At 40.4% G+C, this 20,957-nt stretch overlaps 1 protein-coding gene across 1 annotated transcript in view; it reads left to right on the top strand.

Annotated features, from left to right (window-relative positions):
• LAMA2 (laminin subunit alpha 2) overlaps positions 1-18,374 on the top strand; it is a 344,610-nt gene extending 326,236 nt beyond the window's left edge. The window contains exons 60-67 of the mRNA XM_065401428.1: positions 517-576; positions 3,186-3,298; positions 4,546-4,735; positions 9,068-9,223; positions 11,634-11,787; positions 12,105-12,235; positions 13,274-13,496; positions 18,217-18,374. Of these exons, the coding sequence (XP_065257500.1) occupies positions 517-576; positions 3,186-3,298; positions 4,546-4,735; positions 9,068-9,223; positions 11,634-11,787; positions 12,105-12,235; positions 13,274-13,496; positions 18,217-18,374 (1,185 nt within the window). The remainder of the gene's footprint in view (positions 1-516; positions 577-3,185; positions 3,299-4,545; positions 4,736-9,067; positions 9,224-11,633; positions 11,788-12,104; positions 12,236-13,273; positions 13,497-18,216) is intronic.
• The last annotated feature ends 2,583 nt before the right edge of the window (positions 18,375-20,957 follow it).

A 20,957-nucleotide genomic window follows, 5' to 3' on the forward strand; every position in this document is an offset into this window, starting at 1 on the left:
TTTACATGACTCTGCCAAATGTTTGTGTTGCTGAATCTGTATTTTTTGCCAAAAATTTGCATTGAAAAATTTCACTCTATTGCTTAGTATTTGCACCTGCAACAAAGAGCAAAACCACGGTTTATATTGAAACAGCTGATACATCATTCATGATTCAGTCATGTATTACCTCAAAGACATTCTGGAAGAATCTTATGTGCAAATCCATTCAGCACAAAAATTCACCCACATGCAGGGGGCCCAAACAAGACTGCGCTATACTTAAATCCCACCCTATTCTTAAGACTTAAGTACTCATGTGCTCTCCATCTCCACAGCAGTGAGTTGAACCCTTAATGAAGTAGTTGTATTAAAAAAAAAAAAAAAAAGGCAGGACACAGGATAGTCAGGTAGTTTAGAAATACCGTGGTTGCCTGTTTGCTGCTTTCTTCTGCTAGGATTGCTAAAATGTGTCGTGCTTGAGAACAATGCCTTGGTAACTGCTGCTTCTGCCTCATATTATTTACTGCTTCTCAGGACTTGTTTGCCACTGAAGTGAAGAGCGCCAGCATTACAGCTGACTTTGACGTCATCACGGTATCTTCCAACATTTTCCCAAATGGTCCCCAGTTGTTTTATTTAACATTATTGGGTGAATTGTGGTGCTGCCTTCTTCCTTTGCTAATAAACAACTTTTCTTGCGAGTGCTAATGCAGCATCATTTGTAGAGGAATGTGTGAGATAGTTGGACAGTGAAGTTCCTATTTGCTCAGACAGCTCCTCTAAGGTTATCAGTTTTCTATGATATACATGGTTTCTGCTGATGTTTCCTATCATATAGAGAATAGTGAAGTTAAAGTAATTAATAAAATGGTTCCATTTTGAGGCTCCCAGGTGATGTTAGGGTTTATTAACTGGTTGGGCTTAAATGTGGGACACCTTAAGGCTATGATACAAAAATACAGAGCCAGGAAACTCCAAGTTGGGCTGATAATCCATCCATGTTTTTTAACTCAGACACTTGTGAAAGAGGTAAAGTCTGACTGTCAGAGATAAAGTCAGGCCGACCTTTGTTGAAATGAGGGTGGAGACAGGCTTGTGAATAAAGCCTGAATTTTCTACAACAGTTCCCTTGTACAATTTTTTCTCACTGACACTTCCACCTCCATACAGTTGACTATTTTTAAGCTTTGTTTTTAAGGGATATATGAATAAAAGACCAATATAATGACAAAATAAATTAATCAGTGTGTTAACCTATTACCAACCCCCCAGCAACATTTGTGGCACCTACCCTTAATTCCTTATCCTCCCAGTCCTCCTGCTGTGCCCCAGCATCAGTGCTTACTGAAAGTAGCAAGTAACTGAGACAGTTTAGTAATATTTGACATCTGACAGAACCAAATTTTTCCCTAACTGAAATCATTGGAGGCCAGAAATAGACAACCAAGGGCAGACTTTGCCCCCTTAACATTGTAACATGCACCAGTGTGCCATTGAAATGTCCACTTTAGGTCCATTTTTTTTCATTCTTCATCCATCTGCCAATTCCAGACTTTAATTTATCTCCAAGTTTAAACAACCAATGATGGCTATATTATATATACAGTACCATTACCAGTTGTTAAACTATCAGGCTAAGACTGTAACTGTTAAAACAGCTTTGGACATTAGTCAGCATTATAGGAATATTATCCTGCAACTACATCACCTTTATCCATTTAATCACTGAAAGACTATCATCACACATTCATCACTCTTTTGTTTTGTGCTGTTGAGTAACATCTTTCTCCCATTTTTCTTTGAATTGCACATTGGTGTGTACTTGTCACAGTGCATGCTCTTCCACTGTACATGGAGGACTGTCATAATCAGAACAGAGTAGTTGTGGAAAATGTTTTTTAAAAAGTTCTCAACTGTTGTGAGGATTTCTTTGTGACTTGTGAAAGACAAAATATCACATTACTGAAGAGGGGAATTTCCTCTTTGCAATAGAAAGTTCCTGTTTCCTGAGGAATCACGTATGACATCTTGAAAATGCTTCACAGAAAGAACACTTTGGCAAGAAAACACGGCACATTGTACTTTGAGGGCCTCTGCTGAGTCAGGGCTCAGACAGAGGCTGTGGCCAATCCAGGACTGTTAAACACAGTGCTTAAAAATAGAGCTACCAAAGTCTGTTTTTTTCCTGTGGTAGTATTGTCCTGAGATCGTGCTGTCTTAGATCCTCTGAGAAACTTCTTCACAGTATACCCCAAAGTGGAGTATTGGGGAAGATAATAATTCTTGTGGCCCTTTCATTGAATAATGCTAGACTGTGGCTATATGATCAAGATTCAAAGGGACACAGTCAAAAAAAAAAAAAGCACACTTCTGCCTGAAAATGTTCTACCTTATGTTGTTACAAGTAACACCTACAAGTAATGTAACTGAAAGAGACCATTGGTAAAAACAACATTTTTCTTTATTTCTTCGGTTTGTCATGTTTGTGCATTTGATAGCACAAAGTGTATAGTACCTGTTTCTCCTCTGTATCAGCTAGTCAGTTTCCCTGGTATCTGTGTGGGTCTTTCAAACAGAAACGGGGGGGAGAGAAAACATTTTGAAAGACAGAGAAAGAAATCTGATTGTAAAACAAACGAAAAATTGGCATGGGGACTCAGTGGCAGGGGTAGCACCTGCAACTACTTCTATCTAATTTTTTTAAAATTGGATAGATTTCAAGTTGATAGTGTCCCTTTAAGATTTCAGTCCTGCTTAGGCTCTATAAGACAGCACCGTAAAGTATAAGTGCCAGTGAGCTACATTTAAGGATGCACTGAGCTGCACAGAAATCATTTAAGGGTCTGGTGCACGTACCCTGATGACGAAAAAGTACATAAGTCTAAAGGAACTCTGCTTTTAAAATAAATCTTCATTATATTGCCTGCTAACTTTATTTTACGTACAGAGACAAAAGACACTGGGAAATTGCAGAGCCAGTACCTGTAATAGGTACCATATTCTAAAGTGCTCCAGGGTAAATGAAGGAACTTTAACTCTTGGACAGATGAGGTTCAGAATGAGAAGTTCTTCTTGAAAAATATTACTAGCATCCCTAGGAGACTATAGAAGAAGTTTTTTATTTTCTGATGTATGTTTTATACTGCTGTAAAGCACATAATAAATTAATATGCTCGATCAGTGGCATGATTTATATTTTGCAGGACTCTTGTGCTGCTGATACAGAGCCAGCTATTTTGGAGGGCGGCAAACAATTTGGTCTTTCAAGGAACAGCCATATTGCAGCTGCATTTGATGATACCAAAGTGAAGAACAGGTACAACATCTGATTTTTGTGATGAAGTAATAAAAGTGAGGTCTTATGTGGATGGCTGACAAGCAAAATACTCTGGATTGTATTCTCAAAAACTTTAGGCACATTCTTAAATGCAATTTTCCGTGGCCCAGTTTTGTACATATAAAAACACTGGTTAGTGCACACAAATAGCATTTAGGCATGAAAAATGGGTAATGATTAGTCTGCCTGAGTAGTATGCCCAAATGAATTTTGGGGGCAGGGGAGGAGGGAGGGAAAATCAAAATTCAGGACATACAAAACTGGCCTGTGAAAAAAGGTTATGTGCACAAAAGTGTTCTCAGTTTTAGAGGCCAGGTGTGGCCCTTTTCAAAGTTTGATATCTTGGACTATAAATAACACAATTAAGAGTAATGTTATATTTGTTTGTTTTGTTCAAACAAGAGCATAGTGCAGTTGAATGATATCAATTGCCAAGAACCAGTGTAGCCAGTTCATACAACAGAATTAATAAATTGCACACGGGGTAGAAAGTGAAATTCACTGAATCACAAACCAAATTATTTTTCTTGTAATGAGCAGGTCCCTTTTTCTCTTTTCTCTTCTCGTCTCATGATTAAAATCAGCCAGCGAGGTTACCTGTTGCACATCAGGAACACTGCCAAGCTACACACCCACACACAAGAATTAATAGACTGACTCCTTCTGAAAGTTATAGCTACGCACTGGCTAGTTCTAGCTATTGGACCAGAGATTGTGGAACAATACCTGGTTCATTGCTCACTTTTGCAGTGAAAGAGTGTGACAATAATTGCTTCAAGTGAAACTAGTGAATTTTGATCACCTTCCTTTGATTGCACAGGCAACCTTAATTCTGACATTTCCTAATTTTGAGTGCTTGACTTAGTAAATTTAATGTTATTTTAACATAGTGTTTGTGTGTGTAATTTCTTAGTTTAAAAAAAAAGGGAAAAGACAGAAACTCCATTATATAGCATCACTTGGACACCTACATGGGTCATCAATAGGGTTGCTGTATTAGACAATATACATCTCCACAATAGGTATTGGTCTAACAAGTATAATGCAGCTCTCAGGTCTGAATGATGTTTAAGTTTTGATGGACAAACAGAAGCACTAGTATCTGGCCTCTTAACAATTCGTTTTTCTAAAAGGAAGGAAGGGAGGAGGGGGAGAGAGAGCGAATTAATTTTTCCTCCGTTTGATTTTGAGAAAACATTTTCTTTGGTTCTGTTTTTGCTTTTCAGGCTCACAATTGAATTTGAAGTCCGAACAGAGGCTGAATCTGGCTTGCTTTTTTATATGGCCCGGATCAATCATGCCGATTTTGCCACTGTTCAGATAAAGAATGGACTGCCTTACTTCAGCTATGACCTGGGAAGTGGGAACACCAGCACAATGATTCCAAGCAAAATCAATGATGGCCAGTGGCACAAGGTATACAATGCAGTGGGATGCTTAGAAGTTCTAAAGAGATCCTTGACTTGTTCAGGAGATCCGCCTGAAATCTACATGACCTGAATTTTTAGATACTGGCACCTAAGTTGTGCATGGAGAATTTTTGCTTTCAGATGCACGCACATAATTGTAACTATGTTCAGACAGGTTCATATTCTGCTAGGTGCTGATATTTGAACATTTGTCCCTTAGGTAAAGACATATTTTGGGTCACATTTAGAATATACAGTATATGTAGCTGGGAAACCCAGAGAAGATTATAATGTTCTCCTCAACTGTCTAAATTATCTAAGTAATGGGGCCCAGGTGACTTGTTTGGAGGGTTTCACGCTCGATAAGACACATCATTACAGCTAACAGTCTTTTGGGGTATCACTGCGGTTGAAATGTGACACAGTTAAAAGACCAAAGAACTTTGGGAAAAAAATATAGTGAAGTCAATTTTGTTTGCACTGTTACCTCAACTCATTGGGGAGCAAATATGATATTCACAGACATGTTTTCAGTGTTTGTGAGCTTTAGGAAAGGAAACACTTATGAATATAAAATGCACTAGGCCTCTGGATAATGGGTAGGAAATCATATCACAACCATCAATATGGTATCTACTGAAAAGAGGTAACAAACACATTATAAGTTACTAGGTACACAGAGAACTGTCATAGGGGGATTTACTAAATTTGACAGATCTGTTCTGCTAATCACAACACAAACTAAAGTAAATTAAAACCTGTCACTAAACAAGAGAGCCAATCAAGTTCTGGCCAGTGCCTCCCTCCCCAGCCGTGGGCAGGGACAGGGCACACTTTCACTGGTAGGGCGGCAGTAATTGTGCACACATGCAGAGGGGGCTAAGGCTAGAGTGGGACCCAGAGGGACTGGAGCGGCCACCACAACACCCAGGATCCGGCTGTGGGGCAAGTAGGAGTCAGGGTGTGATGACTCCCCCTGCTATCCATCCACCTCCCTGGCTTCCAGTTCAAGATGTGCTTCTGCCACCTCTGCTAGGACACAAAGGAAGCAAGCTAAGGGGAGGGAAGGAGAAATATGGCTCCCTCCTACTAGTGTTCTGCCTTTCTGCCCTGTCCTGTGGGCACTCCTCCCTTTTGCCTTCCCTCCTCTCTCTCCTGCTGCCTGCATCACATTCTGTTCTAGCGAGGCTGAGGGTGAAAGGTGGTGAGGACCCATATGGCCCTGCTGCTCACAGCACTCAGTCAGCCCCTCACCAGGTTTAAGCAGCACTTCACTTGAGCAAAGCAGAGTGGAGGTGGGGTAAAAAGGAAGCACCCCCTTTCCCTTCTAGCAGCACCCCGCTGCTTCCACCTTACTGTACCTCCCAGCACTCAACACCCCACCAGCAGCATCCACATCCAGTTGTAAACCCCAGATGGCAGCACCCAGCCACCCCACCAACATCCCCAACACCAGCCCCTTGCCCAGTAGAACATGCCCTCTCTCCACCTCATTCCAAGCCTGACGTCCCTTCTTGCTGTGCCCCACGAAGGGTGTTAGGATGTGAATGCAAATGATTTAGTGACTGAGGTCACTGCAGCAAACTTCAACTGTTTTTGCATCCCACATGGAAAAAGTCTGAGAAGCTGACCTAGCATATTCTCCATCCTTATCTTAGCTCTACCCTGGTTTGATACTCATTATTAAAATATATTGTATTAGCATTGCCCTCAATCACCAAATCTCATTCTTATGGCCCAACCCCACCATACTGCTACTACCCAACTCATCCTTCAGTTTTTCAGCCTCCTTATAATAATATTTCTGGGTACTTCAGCTACTCCATACCCAATTCCTTTGCTACTGGCCAGATCACACTCCCACCCAGTTTAGAGCTGTATCTCAAATTCACCCCAAAGAACACTACCACCAATATTCAGTTCCTTTCTTCCCAGACACCCTCCTGTCAGTTTTCAGTACTTCCTACTGTAGATGCACCACAGAATCCTCCATGACTGATGTGCTGCTTAACTGAACAGGGAGAAGGCATGTTAAAGGAACCAAGGAAACACTGTTGTCCCAGTTTTTAATATTTTAATAGACTAACTACTTAACTGTACCAATGCATCACATGAATTGCCTTGATGACGCACTCTGAAGCAGCTCTACAAGATCTTATAAATCGCTTTGCTACAGCAGCGTGTAACTTTGACCTCATCACCAGCCAAATGAAAACCAGTGGTTATGTACCAGTCAGCTTCTCAACAACCTTACCAAGACCCATCAATAGTTACCATGCACCAAGCTCTCAAACAGCTTATTTAACTCAGTAGCACGTTGAACAACAAAGTTACAATCGACCATAAAGTGGATGTGTGAATCAAGTAAGCCAGTGCTGCACATGGTCGCCTCCATCACCAAATCTGGAAGCAATGTGGAATCTGTCTACAAACAAAAGCCAAAGTCTATAATGCTGTTGCCTCATGACATTGCTCTATGGATCCAAACCATGGACCTGTTATCAAGCGCATAAAAACTTGTCAGTTTCCACTTGCAACACCTATGACAATTGCTTGGCATCAAAGAGCAGGACCATGTTTTCAACATGGAAGTCCTGGAAAAATCTGATGTTAGACCTTCTAGGTGTAGAGCCCAGGCCTGCCAGGCTGGGGACATTGCCATGCTGCCACCCAGTAGCAGCTGTAACCTACTTGCGCTCCATGACTTGCTGTGGACAAGTCCTGCATCAAGGGGTGTGACAGGCAGCAGCCTCATGGCTCCTGATTGGCTCCCCATCCTATATAGACCCAAGGGATGTTCCAGGAAGAGTCTAGGCAACAGCTCAGATCTTCTGTAGCTGCCACAACTGTTTCTGCTCCTTGATCCTGAACTCCTGGCTTTGATCTTGGCTTGACTTGGACTTCATCTCCTGACTTAGACCCTGAAACCTGACTCAGACTCTTTGATATTGACCCTGGCCTGGAACCTGACTCTGAATTCCTCCACTGTTCCCAGCCTCAGGTTTGCCCCTGCTCTGACTCTTGGTCCTTACTGCCCTTGTTGGGATCCTGACATCTGGTTCAGTCAGCTTCAAGACTCATTCGATCTGCACCCAATTGAAGTAGACTGGCCATGAAATTTGTATGCCTGAGACCCGTTTATCAAAACAAGTCATATTCCAAATTAAGTTCCAGCAATTGTAAACATGGACAGCAAATGAAATGCTTCAAAGACACCCTGAAACAAAATGTATGAAAAACAAACATTTCTGACTTGACCTTTGAGCAACTGGCAGTTGATCGTATTGCATGGCGCCTCGCGGTAAGGGTGAGCATCCATGACTTTGAGAAGAATCAAGTTGAGAATCAAGTTGAGCAGCTAAAAGCACACAAACAAAGTGCAACTCAATCACCACAACTAGGCAAATCGCTCTGTGGCCAGTGTGGGAAATGTTCTTCCCGAATTGGTCTATGGAGTCACGTGAAGGCCCATTAGTGCAAACTATGATTGTCAACGTCGTCCTTGAAATCGAAGTCACTAGCATCATTATTATCACCAGGGCGTTTTTAAAATGTTACCTTAGTTTAGCTACCATGTATACTATACATGACATTTAGTCCTCTTAATACACAGAAGCACTGCTGCAGAAGTTACTGGGGAGTCTGATACATATCTTTGGAGAGAGAGTGGTTTAGCAGTAGTTATGGGCAAAGTTTGAACAACTCCTCAGCAATTTTTGTTCCTCCATACGAGTCACGTCCTATCTGTCTGAACAGGAATCTTACTAAGCCTGGGTGTGTTACATTTACTCCATCCTGAACTATGATCTGTAGCAAGTATAAGCTAAAGGAACAAGAAACTCAGTCATGGGATATAGTTCTTAAATATGTGCTGTAATAATCCTTTACAGTGGATGCTATTAAAAAGTCAAGATTTACCATCCCAAATGCCTGCAGTTAGCACGGGATCTTCCTAGATCTAGAAGAAGAGATGCAGCAGAACTGCTATCACTTTAGTGAGGCAAACATTGAGTTTTCAAATGGCATCCCCTATGCATTTAGTAATTCTAATACGAATACTCATGATGCTTCCTGTCATATTTGAATTAAAAGTTTAGTTCTGTGGTTGTGCAACACATAGAACTGTGGAGTTCTGGTCCATGACTAGGACTGCTAGGCACTACAGCAATACAAATAATAAGTAGTAGTAATATTGTCTGCCTTATTCTCTACATAGAGGAAGTTTTATTTGGCTTAAGGTGGAAATCTGAAGTTGCACTTTGAAAAGCATCCTTTGCTCCAAGGTTCTCTGGTACCAGAAAACTCTCACTAATGTGCTATATTTATGTCTTATTTCTAGGTAAAAATATTTCGAACCAAGCAAGAAGGAATCCTTTTAGTAGATGGTGTTTCAAACAGGACCACCAGCCCCAAGAAGGCCGATATCTTGGATGTTGTGGGAATGCTGTATGTCGGAGGATTGCCCATTAACTATACGACAAGAAGAATCGGTCCAGTAAGGAAGAAAGTTTAATAAGCCATTTCACAGTCTCTAAATACGTGTTGTCCGGTATCACCATTTACATTTCTTTTCCAAAATATAAAGGCAAATGGATAAAAGGGCCTATCCAATTCTTCTTTAAGTAGTTGGAAGGACCTAGGTTAGAATACAGTCAGTACAAAGAATTGAAACTGGCCCATAGTCATTACTGTGGGGAGAGGGAAAAGCTTTACAGTCCTGGACCCTTACAATTCCACTGTTCTGCAGGGGGAATTCAAGTTTAAAAATACAAGTCTCCCTTTCAGCAGGATTCTTGGAATTTAAGGCTCCAGCATGGTACAGAGGGCTTTTGCAAACATAAAAGCTCAGTGAGAACCTCAGATAAAACTTAGTATCAGCGGGTAGCCGTGTTAGTCTGTATCCACAAAAACAACAAGGAGTCTGGTGGCACCTTAAAGACTAACAGATTTATTTGGGCATAAGCTTTCGTGGGTAAAAACCTCACTTCTTCAGATAAAACTTGTCCATTTCTCTGGTTCATCTGAAACTGACAAGTTTTGACAATTTTACCATGAAGTAGGCAAGTTTTGACATTTTGGTAACAAAATTCATTGGTTTGGGAAAATTTTCATTAAGTGTTCTCCTAGAAATGGCCAAAAGATCTATTCATGCAGATCTGGGCTGAATTCACTGGTGAGTCCAAAACTACATTCACTAGGATTTTTTTCAAATTTTAATTAAAGATTTGTACAGTTCTAATTAATAGTTACAAACTGTATCTTGCAAAATACCACAGCGACAAGATGGGTGAGGTAATATATTTTATTGGACGCTTGAAAGCTTGTCTCTCTCACCAACAGAAGATATTACCTCACCCCACTTGTCTGTCTAATATTCTAGTACCAATGCGGCTACAACAACACTGTGTACAAAATACTACAGGACACAAAACAGACCCAGTGAATAAGGATTTCTTATATAAAAGATTGTGCAAAGAAAACATGAATAAAACTGGAAAGGTTTTAGAAATTCCATTGAAATCAGTGGCCTTAAGAGACTTACATGGGTGCTACTGAGAGCAAGATTTGTCCCAGTGTGTGTGTGTACCTCTCTTCCCTCCTCCCTCCTCAATATCTGCCTCCTTCTCCTTTTCCCCCAATCTCCATGTGTTAGTGTTTTTTCTCATTCTCTCTTTCCCCCCTCACACCAAATGCATGAGTGTGTGCACAACTTTTGTCTTTTGAAGTGTGTGTTTGACATTTACCCTTCACTTCCCCAATATTATCACACTCCAGCATCAGCCAAGGCAGGGCTAGAACAATTTTTATAGTGCTGATGATCGAAACCATGTATTTGGGGTTTGTTATTACTACTTCAAGTCAAGGGGTGCAGCAGCACCCCTCGTTTCAACACCACTGGGCCAAGGGCTTTCTTTAGAGCCTGTAGGCCCTCCATGCTCCTGAGCTTCCTCTCCCCAGCCTCTGCCAGTACCAGTTGTCCAGTAGGTGGGCGGACTCCCAGGCCCTTCTTCAGGGAGGAGAGAGGAAATGCTGCTCTGCACAGCATTCCGCATCAAAGGAAAGAGACATTATCTGAGATGGGAGGGAGAAAAAGTGCTAATACGTCACACCAGCTACACAGACTCATTGCAATCCCTGCTGCTTCTTCCTTTAAAGGTCATCCAATGAGCAGCATAATAATAATAATACCTAGCTCTCATAGTGAAGGCTTGTTAAATTGTAAAACACGGATAAAGATGCAAGAAAATCATGCATATAATATCTTAGCTACGATCATACAATAGTCATAGATAAGGTTATGTGGAGAGCATTATGATGCCATCAGTATTTATGTAAAACTTCCATTCACTTAAGCAGGAGTTGCACATTTAGAAGGATGTGGCCCAATATAAGCACAGCTTTAATATGTAAGGTTAGCCCCTCAATGGAATGATAAACAAAAAATGTAGTAATGTTACATTACTTGAGAACACTTACTATACTCCATGCCTTTTTCTACGGTCTTAACTAGAAAGTACGGACTCTATTCAATTACAGAAGTAAAGAATGGGCTATTACATTTCTGCATTGCCTGTGCAATTTGCTATGTTTCATTATGCAGTGCATTATTTTATGCCCCTTCCATTAAGCCAAAGAGATGTGACTTCATTTTGTGAGATCTGATCCCTAGAATTTCAGAAAAGCAACATAATTAGTCTGTAGTGTGATGGAGATTAGATTCTTATTACAATCAGATACTGTGGATTAGCCGTGTAAAGTTCAAGACTCATTCAGCTCCACACATCCAGCAGCAAAACACAGAATCAAAAGAAGGGATACTTTCTGGTGCCATAATTGAGCCTTTCCATACCAGCATTTCTGCTTGCTTTTCATAACAGCAGTCTCTGTTTGAAAATTGCACCCAGGTCACCTACAGCATTGATGGTTGCATCAGAAATTTTAAGATGACAGAGGCTTCTGTTGACCTGGATAATCCAACCTCCAGCTTCAATGTTGGCAAATGCTTTACCAATGCAGAGAAAGGAACATTCTTTGATGGAACAGGCTTTGCCAAAACAGGTAATAAACTACATTTTTTCTAGTGCTAAAAGAGAAACAGTTATAGCATGTGGGATTTTCAAAGGCATTCAGCATTGCCTAACCCCCATCGACTTCCATGGGAGCAGAGTTAGGCCAACTCTGACTCTGAGCACTTTTCAGAATCCCATTCAGCATGTTTAAACGTTATGCCTGGTGTTTGATCTTGTGTATTTCCAGCAAGATCTCATATTAAGAACTGGTACCATGACCACTATTTTACACTCGATTTCAGTTGAACTAAATATTACTGTAGCTGTTTTTCTAAATATATTACTGTATATTTTCCCACTCCCCAGTTGGAACATATAAAGTGGGAACAGACCTACTAGTGGAGTTTGAATTCCGTACTACTCGAATGAATGGTGTTCTGCTGGGAATCAGCAGCCAAAAAATGGATGGACTCGGCATCGAGCTAGTAGATGAAAAAGTGAGTGAAGGCATTTTGCAGTGAGGGCATCATCTGATACATTTCTGGATATCTGTAGTGCATTTGTGTGTTTTAAAATGCATGAACAAATTTAAACTCTGATTTAATGTCAAGACATCTCAGTCAAGATCACAGCCTCATATATGCCAGTCAGTCCTTCCCCTTCCAAATTTGTCTTACACTTCTAGTTTTGCTAAGTCATCCTAACATGTTATTCTGCAACATTGCTGTGTTTCCTTCATTACAGCATTGGGCCTATGTTAGCAGGAATGTGCAAAGTTATAAATTTTTTATATTATAAATGGAGATATCCTATCTCCTAGAACTGGAAGGGACCTTGAAAGGTCATCAAGTCCAGCCCCCTGCCTTCACTTGCAGGACCAAGTACTGATTTTGCCCCAGATCCCTAAGGGGCCCCCTCAAGGATTAAACTCACAACCCTGGGTTTAGCAGGCCAATGCTCAAACTGAGCTATCCCTCCCCCAAGTTGTGGGCACTCTGTCTGTCATGTCATGAATATCAGTCCCTTGTGTGTGTAATTCAATGTTGGTACATAGTTTAATCAATCACTCAGCTGCGCTTAAAAGTAAATAGCTCTGTTTTGTATAAGACCCACACAAAACCAATATTTTTTGTCCTTGTATAGTCTCACAATAGAAAGTTGGCAAACCAGGCCCACAGCTTTGCACATTCCTGCTAACCTAGGCCCCAGAGCTACACATGGATCTACACACGTGAGCTCTGTTGGCTTTAGTGGGATTCTGTATGGGTGCAAGGATCCACCCACACAGAACTGGGTGCAGGATCAGAGCCATAGTTACTAAATTCTGGTGATGGAAATAAACACAATGGAGCTGAGCTGGCTTGTGTTGATTTAGAAATGTAATAAGACAATTTATGTTTAACTCTACATTTATTCTAAATCTATATGTAGCTTTTGGGAAGGTCAGATTTGATGAAAACTAGATCACCATGTTCTGTATAATTAGTATTTTAATAACTCATCCTTTCCTCTCTCTTTCATGTTACATTCTCCAGCTGATGTTCCATGTGGATAATGGCGCCGGCAGATTCTCTGCCATCAATGAGCCTGACAAACCAGGCAGCCTGTGTGATGGACAGTGGCACAAGGTTACTGCAAACAAGATCAAGCACCGATTAGAATTGACTGTGGATGGGAATCAGGTGGACGGGAGCAGCCCAAATGGAGTCTCCAGTTCTGTGGACACTAATGATCCTGTCTTCATTGGAGGATATCCTGGTAGGTGTCCAACACACAAACAGGGCATTATTCACGCTCTCTAGTAATGAGGCGTTGCCAATGTCTTAAATATAATTCGGTTTCACACACTAATATCAATGGAGGTAGCATGGTTATGAATATCCCAACTTCTCTACAGTATAAATGTCAGTTATCTAGATTTCATTCTTGTGCCTTTGAATAACAGGAGCTCTGCAGCACTGAATTTCAGTCATGTGCTGCCAATATTTCAGCTAAGGAAGCCAGTAGTTCTTTTCCCCTTGAGCTTATAATAAACCCTCTATCCAAGGGAGTGATGCACTTTCAGAGAGGAGCAAAAAGACTCTATTCCTTTCTTTTCACATTTAAACAAAAGCACTTTTTCATAGCCAAGGCAACAGCAACAGCATTTGACAAACTTGAACTGCCAAAAATGTTTACACGTGGCTACTGGAAAAAAAGGTAGGCTGAGTATATTGATCATATAACACAGAGCTCAGCCTGTGAAAATTGATTTAGGGAATGTGGGGAACAATCTGTAGAAGATGAGGCTGTCCTCCCTCAGGAATTTTTTGGAAATATTTCCCATTTGGTGCAATCTGGTTCATTTTTAAAGGCAAAACAAACATTACGCTTCAGAAGTATTTCAATGAGCCCTGGCAAAGTTATTTCTAGCAGGGGTGAAAGGATCCAGAGGCCTTCATACTTATTCTACTGATAGTGAATATTCACAACTAACTGTTCACGAACAAACAATAGACCAAGAATTATTTGAGGAATAATTTAATATTGAAAATCAAATTTCAGAAATTTGTAAAATGCTCGTAGTATTGGGGTTTTTTTACTAATTTTGTAGCACTCCTAGTGCTGTTTTGTACTAGCTTGTGAACAGAGAAGCTAAATATCAGATAAGGGTGCCTATTCCAGTGTCCATTGAAGTCAATAGAAGACCTCCCATTGACATCTGTGAGCATTGCACTGAGCTCTGAGAACAGGAGTACTTGTGGCACCTTAGAGACTAACAAATTTATTAGAGCATAAGCTTTCGTGGGCTACAACCCACTTCTTCGGATGCATATAGAGTGAAACATATATTGAGGAGATATATATACACACATACAGAGAGCATGAACAGGTGGGAGTTGTCTTACCAACTCTGAGAGGCCAATTAAGTAAGAGAAAAAAAACTTTTGAAGTGATAATCAAGATAGCTCAGTACAGACAGTTTGATAAGGAGCAAGTGTGAAAATACTTACAAGGGGAGATAGATTCAATGTTTGTAATGGCTCAGTCATTCCCAGTCCTTATTTAATCCTGAGTTGATTGTGTCTAGTTTGCATATCAATTCCAGCTCAGCAGTCTCTCGTTGGAGTCTGTTTTTGAAGTTTTTCTGTTTTAAGATAGCCACCCGCAGGTCTGTCATAGAATGGCCAGACAGGTTAAAGTGTTCTCCCACTGGTTTTTGAGTATTATGACTACTGTGCTATTAAGCGATGGTCACATAAATACCACCCTATACCGGAAACCTACTGACCGCTACACTTACCTACATGCCTCCAGCTTCCATCCAGGACACACCACACGATCCATTGTCTACAGCCAAGCTCTAAGATATAACCGCATTTGCTCCAATCCCTCAGATAGAGACAAGCACCTACAAGATCTCTATCAAGCATTCTTAAAACTACAATACCCACCTGCTGAAGTGAAAAAACAGATTGACAGAGCCAGACGAGTACCCAGAAGTCACCTCCTACAAGACAGGGCCAACAAAGAAAATAACAGAACACCACTAGCTGTCACCTTCAGCCCCCAACTAAAACCTCTCCAGCGCATCATCAGAGATCTACAACCTGTCCTGAAAGATGATCCTTTACTCTCACAGATCTTGGGAGACAGACCTGTCCTCGCTTATAGACAACCCCCCAACCTAAAGCAAATACTCACCAGCAACCACACATCACTGAACAAAAACACTGACCCAGGAACCTATCCTTGTAACAAAGCCCGATGCCAACTCTGTCCACATATCTATTCAAGTGACATCATCATAGGGCCTAATCACATCAGCCATACCATCAGGGGCTCGTTCACCTGCACATCTACCAATGGGATATATGCCATCATGTGCCAGCAATGCCCCTCTGCCATGTACATTGGCCAAACCGGACAGTCTCTACGCAAAAGAATTAATGGACACAAATCTGACATCAGGAATCATAATACTCAAAAACCAGTGGGAGAACACTTTAACCTGTCTGGCCATTCTATGACAGACCTGCGGGTGGCTATCTTAAAACAGAAAAACTTCAAAAACAGACTCCAACGAGAGACTGCTGAGCTGGAATTGATATGCAAACTAGACACAATCAACTCAGGATTAAATAAGGACTGGGAATGGCTGAGCCATTACAAACATTGAATCTATCTCCCCTTGTAAGTATTTTCACACTTGCTTCTTATCAAACTGTCTGTACTGAGCTATCTTGATTATCACTTCAAAAGTTTTTTTTCTCTTACTTAATTGGCCTCTCAGAGTTGGTAAGACAACTCCCACCTGTTCATGCTCTCTGTATGTGTGTATATATATCTCCTCAATATATGTTTCACTCTATATGCATCCGAAGAAGTGGGTTGTAGCCCAAGAAAGCTTATGCTCTAATAAATTTGTTAGTCTCTAAGGTGCCACAAGTACTGTTCTTTTTGCGGATACAGACTAACACGGCTGCTACTCTGAAAACTGAGCTCTGAATTATTTTCTTTGCATTTTTCCTCCATTCTAAATGATATAATACAATGTATCCAGTAACACTTAGCTTTCAGTCCCTCCAGATGTTATCTGATGTGTTTCCTGTATTGTTTGATATGTAAGAGAAAGCCAGATATTTTTACATAAGAACGGCCATTCTGGATCATACCAATGGTCCATCTAGCCCAGTATCTTGTCTTCCGACAGTGGCCAATGCCAGGTGCCCCAGAGGGAATGAACAGAACATGTAATCATCAAGTGATCCATCCCCTGTCGCCCATTCCCAGCTTCTGGGAATCAGAACCTGTTCTTACAGCAATCCTTAGACTCTAATATAAGAACTGGTGCTAAAGAAAAGTTTCTAGTGATGTGCATAATGAGTTATGAGCTGCAGTTAGCCAAAAGAAGGGCAATCAGGTGTAACACAACAGTCTATATAAAACAAATCCACACCACTTGCATTGGAATGATACCCATGAACTGAGTTAAAGCTGCATACTAAATTGTGGATCCATGTGATAAATAATTTATCATGCATCTTTGACCATCTCTCCTCCTTCTGTTGACTAATCCATTTCCCCTTGTTTATTCTAACATTCCAAACACCTCAACAGTCTTGCACACCTGCCTCTTTTTAATCAGCCTGCCAGAGAAATGTTTTGTCTTCCTCCAAATGTGGAATTTTCCCAATTTATCCTCGCCTGAGGCACAGAACAGACAAGATTCAATCCAAGACCAGTGGCAGCATTTCTATGTGTACATATGTCACAAATTTAACATCCATTATCATGGGATCCAGATTCAACAGTCCACTGAGGTTGCTTTATGCTTCATTAAACCATCTGAAATTGGCTGGTGGAGAATTCCCTTGGGCAGGGGAATTTTCCACCAGCAGAAAGTTGTTGAGGTCAACTGCCATTGCCTCCTGCACCAACAAATGTCTCTCTCCCTGCCCTCCCCACACACACATCCCCAGTGTAAGGAGAAGGAGGGGTCAGAGTTTTGGGGTAGGGGAGGGCTTGTAGTGGAACAGACCTGTGCTGTGCCCAGTCCTCCATTGATGTTGTAATGCCCCTGTCTTGCACTAAGGCTAGGCAGCCCTGAATCAGGAAGCACAACTGGCTCCCTGTGGCCACTACTTCACTCAGAATACAGATGAGAAACAAGGCTGGGAACTTCAAACAATTATGAAGGGGAGATTCCCAGCTTCCCAATGGAACTAGCACTCACTTCTAGGCGTCAGGGTTCCCAAGATGGCAGACTTTAAAGTTGTGACATTTTTAGGCATGTAAAAGCTATTTGGGGTCATTTTCAGTGTTTGTATGGCTCTATCCGAGCCCAATACAGTTGGACTCAGTGTAGCTAAAGCCCCTGCCTTTACAGACACAAAGATACAAAATATAATCCAAAAATAGTCTCTCCATAACATTGCTAAGGTAGCTTCTCTGTGATACCTGCAGCACATACAGAATAGACAGTATGTGCCCTTTGGGGATGCAGAAGTCGCCCTGACAACTTTGCTACTTGTGAGTAAATGCACCCATCCCAGACTCATGCTGATAAATCCTTTATACCACATGTAAACAGACCACAAGTTGCAGATGCACAGAACCATTATTTGTCTGCTGCATGCCAATTGTTAGTACTGTAGAAAAAATGCCATTTGGACCTCTCAGGAAGATTGAAGGCTGCTTTATTTAATGATATGAACATCACCTGAACTGAATGGTGTGATTTAAATTGAAGATTTAAATGCGTTCTGATTTTGCCAGTAGCACATTGTGGATGAAGAAAGAGACCGATTAGATAGTTGCCACCAAATCAAGCATTTATCAAACGTGCTTAGAGGTTTAACCACTCTCCTGCTAAAGAATGGAGTGCAGCAAGTAAATTGTGAAGAATATATATATATTTTGGAATGCAAGTGGGAGAAGAGATTTGAAGAAGAAAAATGAGGTAACAACTTTTTTTTGTTTTGTTTTGTTTTTTCAGTTGGTCTGAACCAGTTTGGCCTGACTACAAATATCCGTTTTAAAGGCTGCATTCGCTCGCTGAAGCTCACCAAAGGCACTGGTAAACCTCAGGAGATTCGCTTCAGCAGAGCCTTGGAGCTGAAGGGCGTTCAACCTCTATCATGCCCTGCAAACTAACATGAGATCATTCAACTTTGACGTGCATCTGATTGTTCTAAGTGCCTAAAAAAATGTTATATATAAATGTTATATACAGTACGTTTATAATAAAATGTCTTTGTGCAAGTATTTTGAGTTCTGTCTGTGATCTATTTAAATGGTTCTATTTCAAGGTAGCTCCCAAAAGAAGATTAAATTCATAATCATTCATTTCTTCTTTCTTTAACTGAATAAAGCAATAGTTACTCTAATCTTTTGTGCTGGTTTTCTGTAGTTTGAAATGGAATTATTCACCATAGTTTTTCATGAGTGGGACTGTATAATATGGAGAGACGCATGTGTGTGTGTGTGTGTGTGTGTGTGTGAATGTACTTTATATAAAAAAGTGTATTAACTCATTTCAAAAATCAATTTTGTTTTGTCCCACTCCCAATTTTTAAAAAATGCTTTTAACAGAAAACTCTGCTTTGGATTAATGGACTGGTTCAGTTCGGGGCATGGAACAAAGATCATTTATCATTGCTGGGTTGGGGGCAATGCTGGGTGCCTATTTAATTTGTGCGTTGTTGTTACAAAGACTATATTAGACTTAAATCCTCTCATATATCATTTGAACAGCTTTGGAATGTAATGTGTGTTTTTTGTTTGGAGATACAGAAATGGGAGCAAATTGACATGGGGGATTAGTGTATTAGCGTTTCACACCTGGAGACCTGGATTTAAACAGGCCACTAGTGAGAATGTTTAGTGACCATCTCTAGTATACATCCTATACACACCATATGTGGCAGAATTTTCAGACTTTTTTTTATAAGAGAGGCCTAGAACTGCCATAACAACAGTGCTGCAGCAAAATGGAGGTGAACTGGTAGACCAGCAGAGGGAATTTGCACAGTATTGGTCTCTTTTCTCGACCATCCTCTCTTTATTGAACTACTAACCGAACAATTTACAAGGAGCTTCCAAATTGAGGTGATTTTTTCTCTAATGTCTTTTATTGTAGCTGCCTTTATCAGCAGTCTGAAAGAGAGGGATGCACAGAAACATCTCCCATAAAATCCTAAGAGCACTCTGTGCATAGTAGTATGAATATAGAGGGAGAGGTAAGTGGGGTCAGAGTGAAAAGTTGTTTCACAGGTTCTCCCTAAAATTCTAGGGTTTGGTGGGAGGCAGGGCCATCATCATGAGTGCTCGATGCATTTTGTGTAATGATGAATTGGTCTGATGACTAATCTATAGTACCTTTCTTGTATATTGTTCCAAATTGCTAACCTCTGCATTTTCAAAGTTATACCCGGGAGGTTCGCAAAACAGTCATGCAGAGCTTCACTTTTGCCAAATGTTCACAACAGAATCTCCCTTCAATGCTATTCTTCAAAGCAAAACTTTGCTGTAGTCTAGAGTATGGAAGTGTGATAGCTTTGGAAACTTGTGCAGTATGTTTTTAGGATGGCCCTAATTTTGCAGCCCTTCTGAATCCAACACTCCCTGCTGAGCTTCATTTTCAAATTCAGTGCTGTCCGTGAAAAAAATAGCCTTGTTTTCTTTTTGTATCCAAGAAAACTCAAAAATATTTTCATATATCGCAGCACTTCAGACATCTGAAGAAACTCTTTGTATTCATATATTTTCATACTCACGTTCCTTCAAATTTCTAAGATCCAAATTGTACATTCAGCGCTTTACAGATGGCCTACAATGGGAAAAATAGGTTTGTGCTATGCTTTGTACTTCTGTTTCTTTATTACACTGAATGAAGACCTAAAAAGTATGTTTAAAGACACAACTTTTTTTTTCTTTTTACCTGTTTTTTTTAGCTTAGAAATATCAGGGACATCAAGTCTGGTTTTCCTTCATTTTACTGGAAGGGTGCCTGGGAAGGGTCAGATGTCAATCATGAGATATCTCATATCTTAAATGGAGGGATAGGGATAGCGCTGGTTGACAATATTTCCCCAAAATGTTTTTATTTTTGACAAAAAGTGTTTCCTGATGAGACAGAAATTTTTCATTTTTGACAAAAATTATCAGGTTTTCATTGAAAAATCAAACATTTGAAACAAATTCTTTTTGGAAGCAAAAATAAAATCAGTTTTCAGGTGTCTGGGGTTTTGATTAAAACTTAAACATATTTTGCAAAAATTAAAAAATCCAGCAAATGAAAAATTTTCATTAACAAAAAAGTAATGGGAAATGAAGTACTTTTCCTTACTAGCTCTAGTCAGTGGTGTTGAAATTTTAACATTCAGATAGTTTTTCTTCCAGTCATTTCTGAAAAGTTTGAGGTGGGTTTTTTTTGTTTTTTGTTTTTTTAAAAAGCAAACCGAAAAGGAGGGCTTTAAACAGAATAAATAATCAATTCCCTTGTCAACTAATCAGATGTCATTTGCATGGTATCTCTGATGTCATAATCCCATTCTCCAGTCACCCATGGTAGAAAAGATCTATCTACATATGGGGAGAATCTCTTCTGTGTCCTTCATGAATCATAAGTAAGCACAAGTGTACAGACCTTTTAAAAAAAATCTTTAAGTAGCTGCTAACGTTTCATGCTATATTCCTGTGTTGTAGCAGCTGTTGAAACAAGACAGAATTATTCAG

Source organism: Emys orbicularis, chromosome 3, assembly GCF_028017835.1.
Source record: "Emys orbicularis isolate rEmyOrb1 chromosome 3, rEmyOrb1.hap1, whole genome shotgun sequence".
Classification (NCBI taxonomy): Eukaryota; Metazoa; Chordata; order Testudines; family Emydidae; genus Emys; species Emys orbicularis.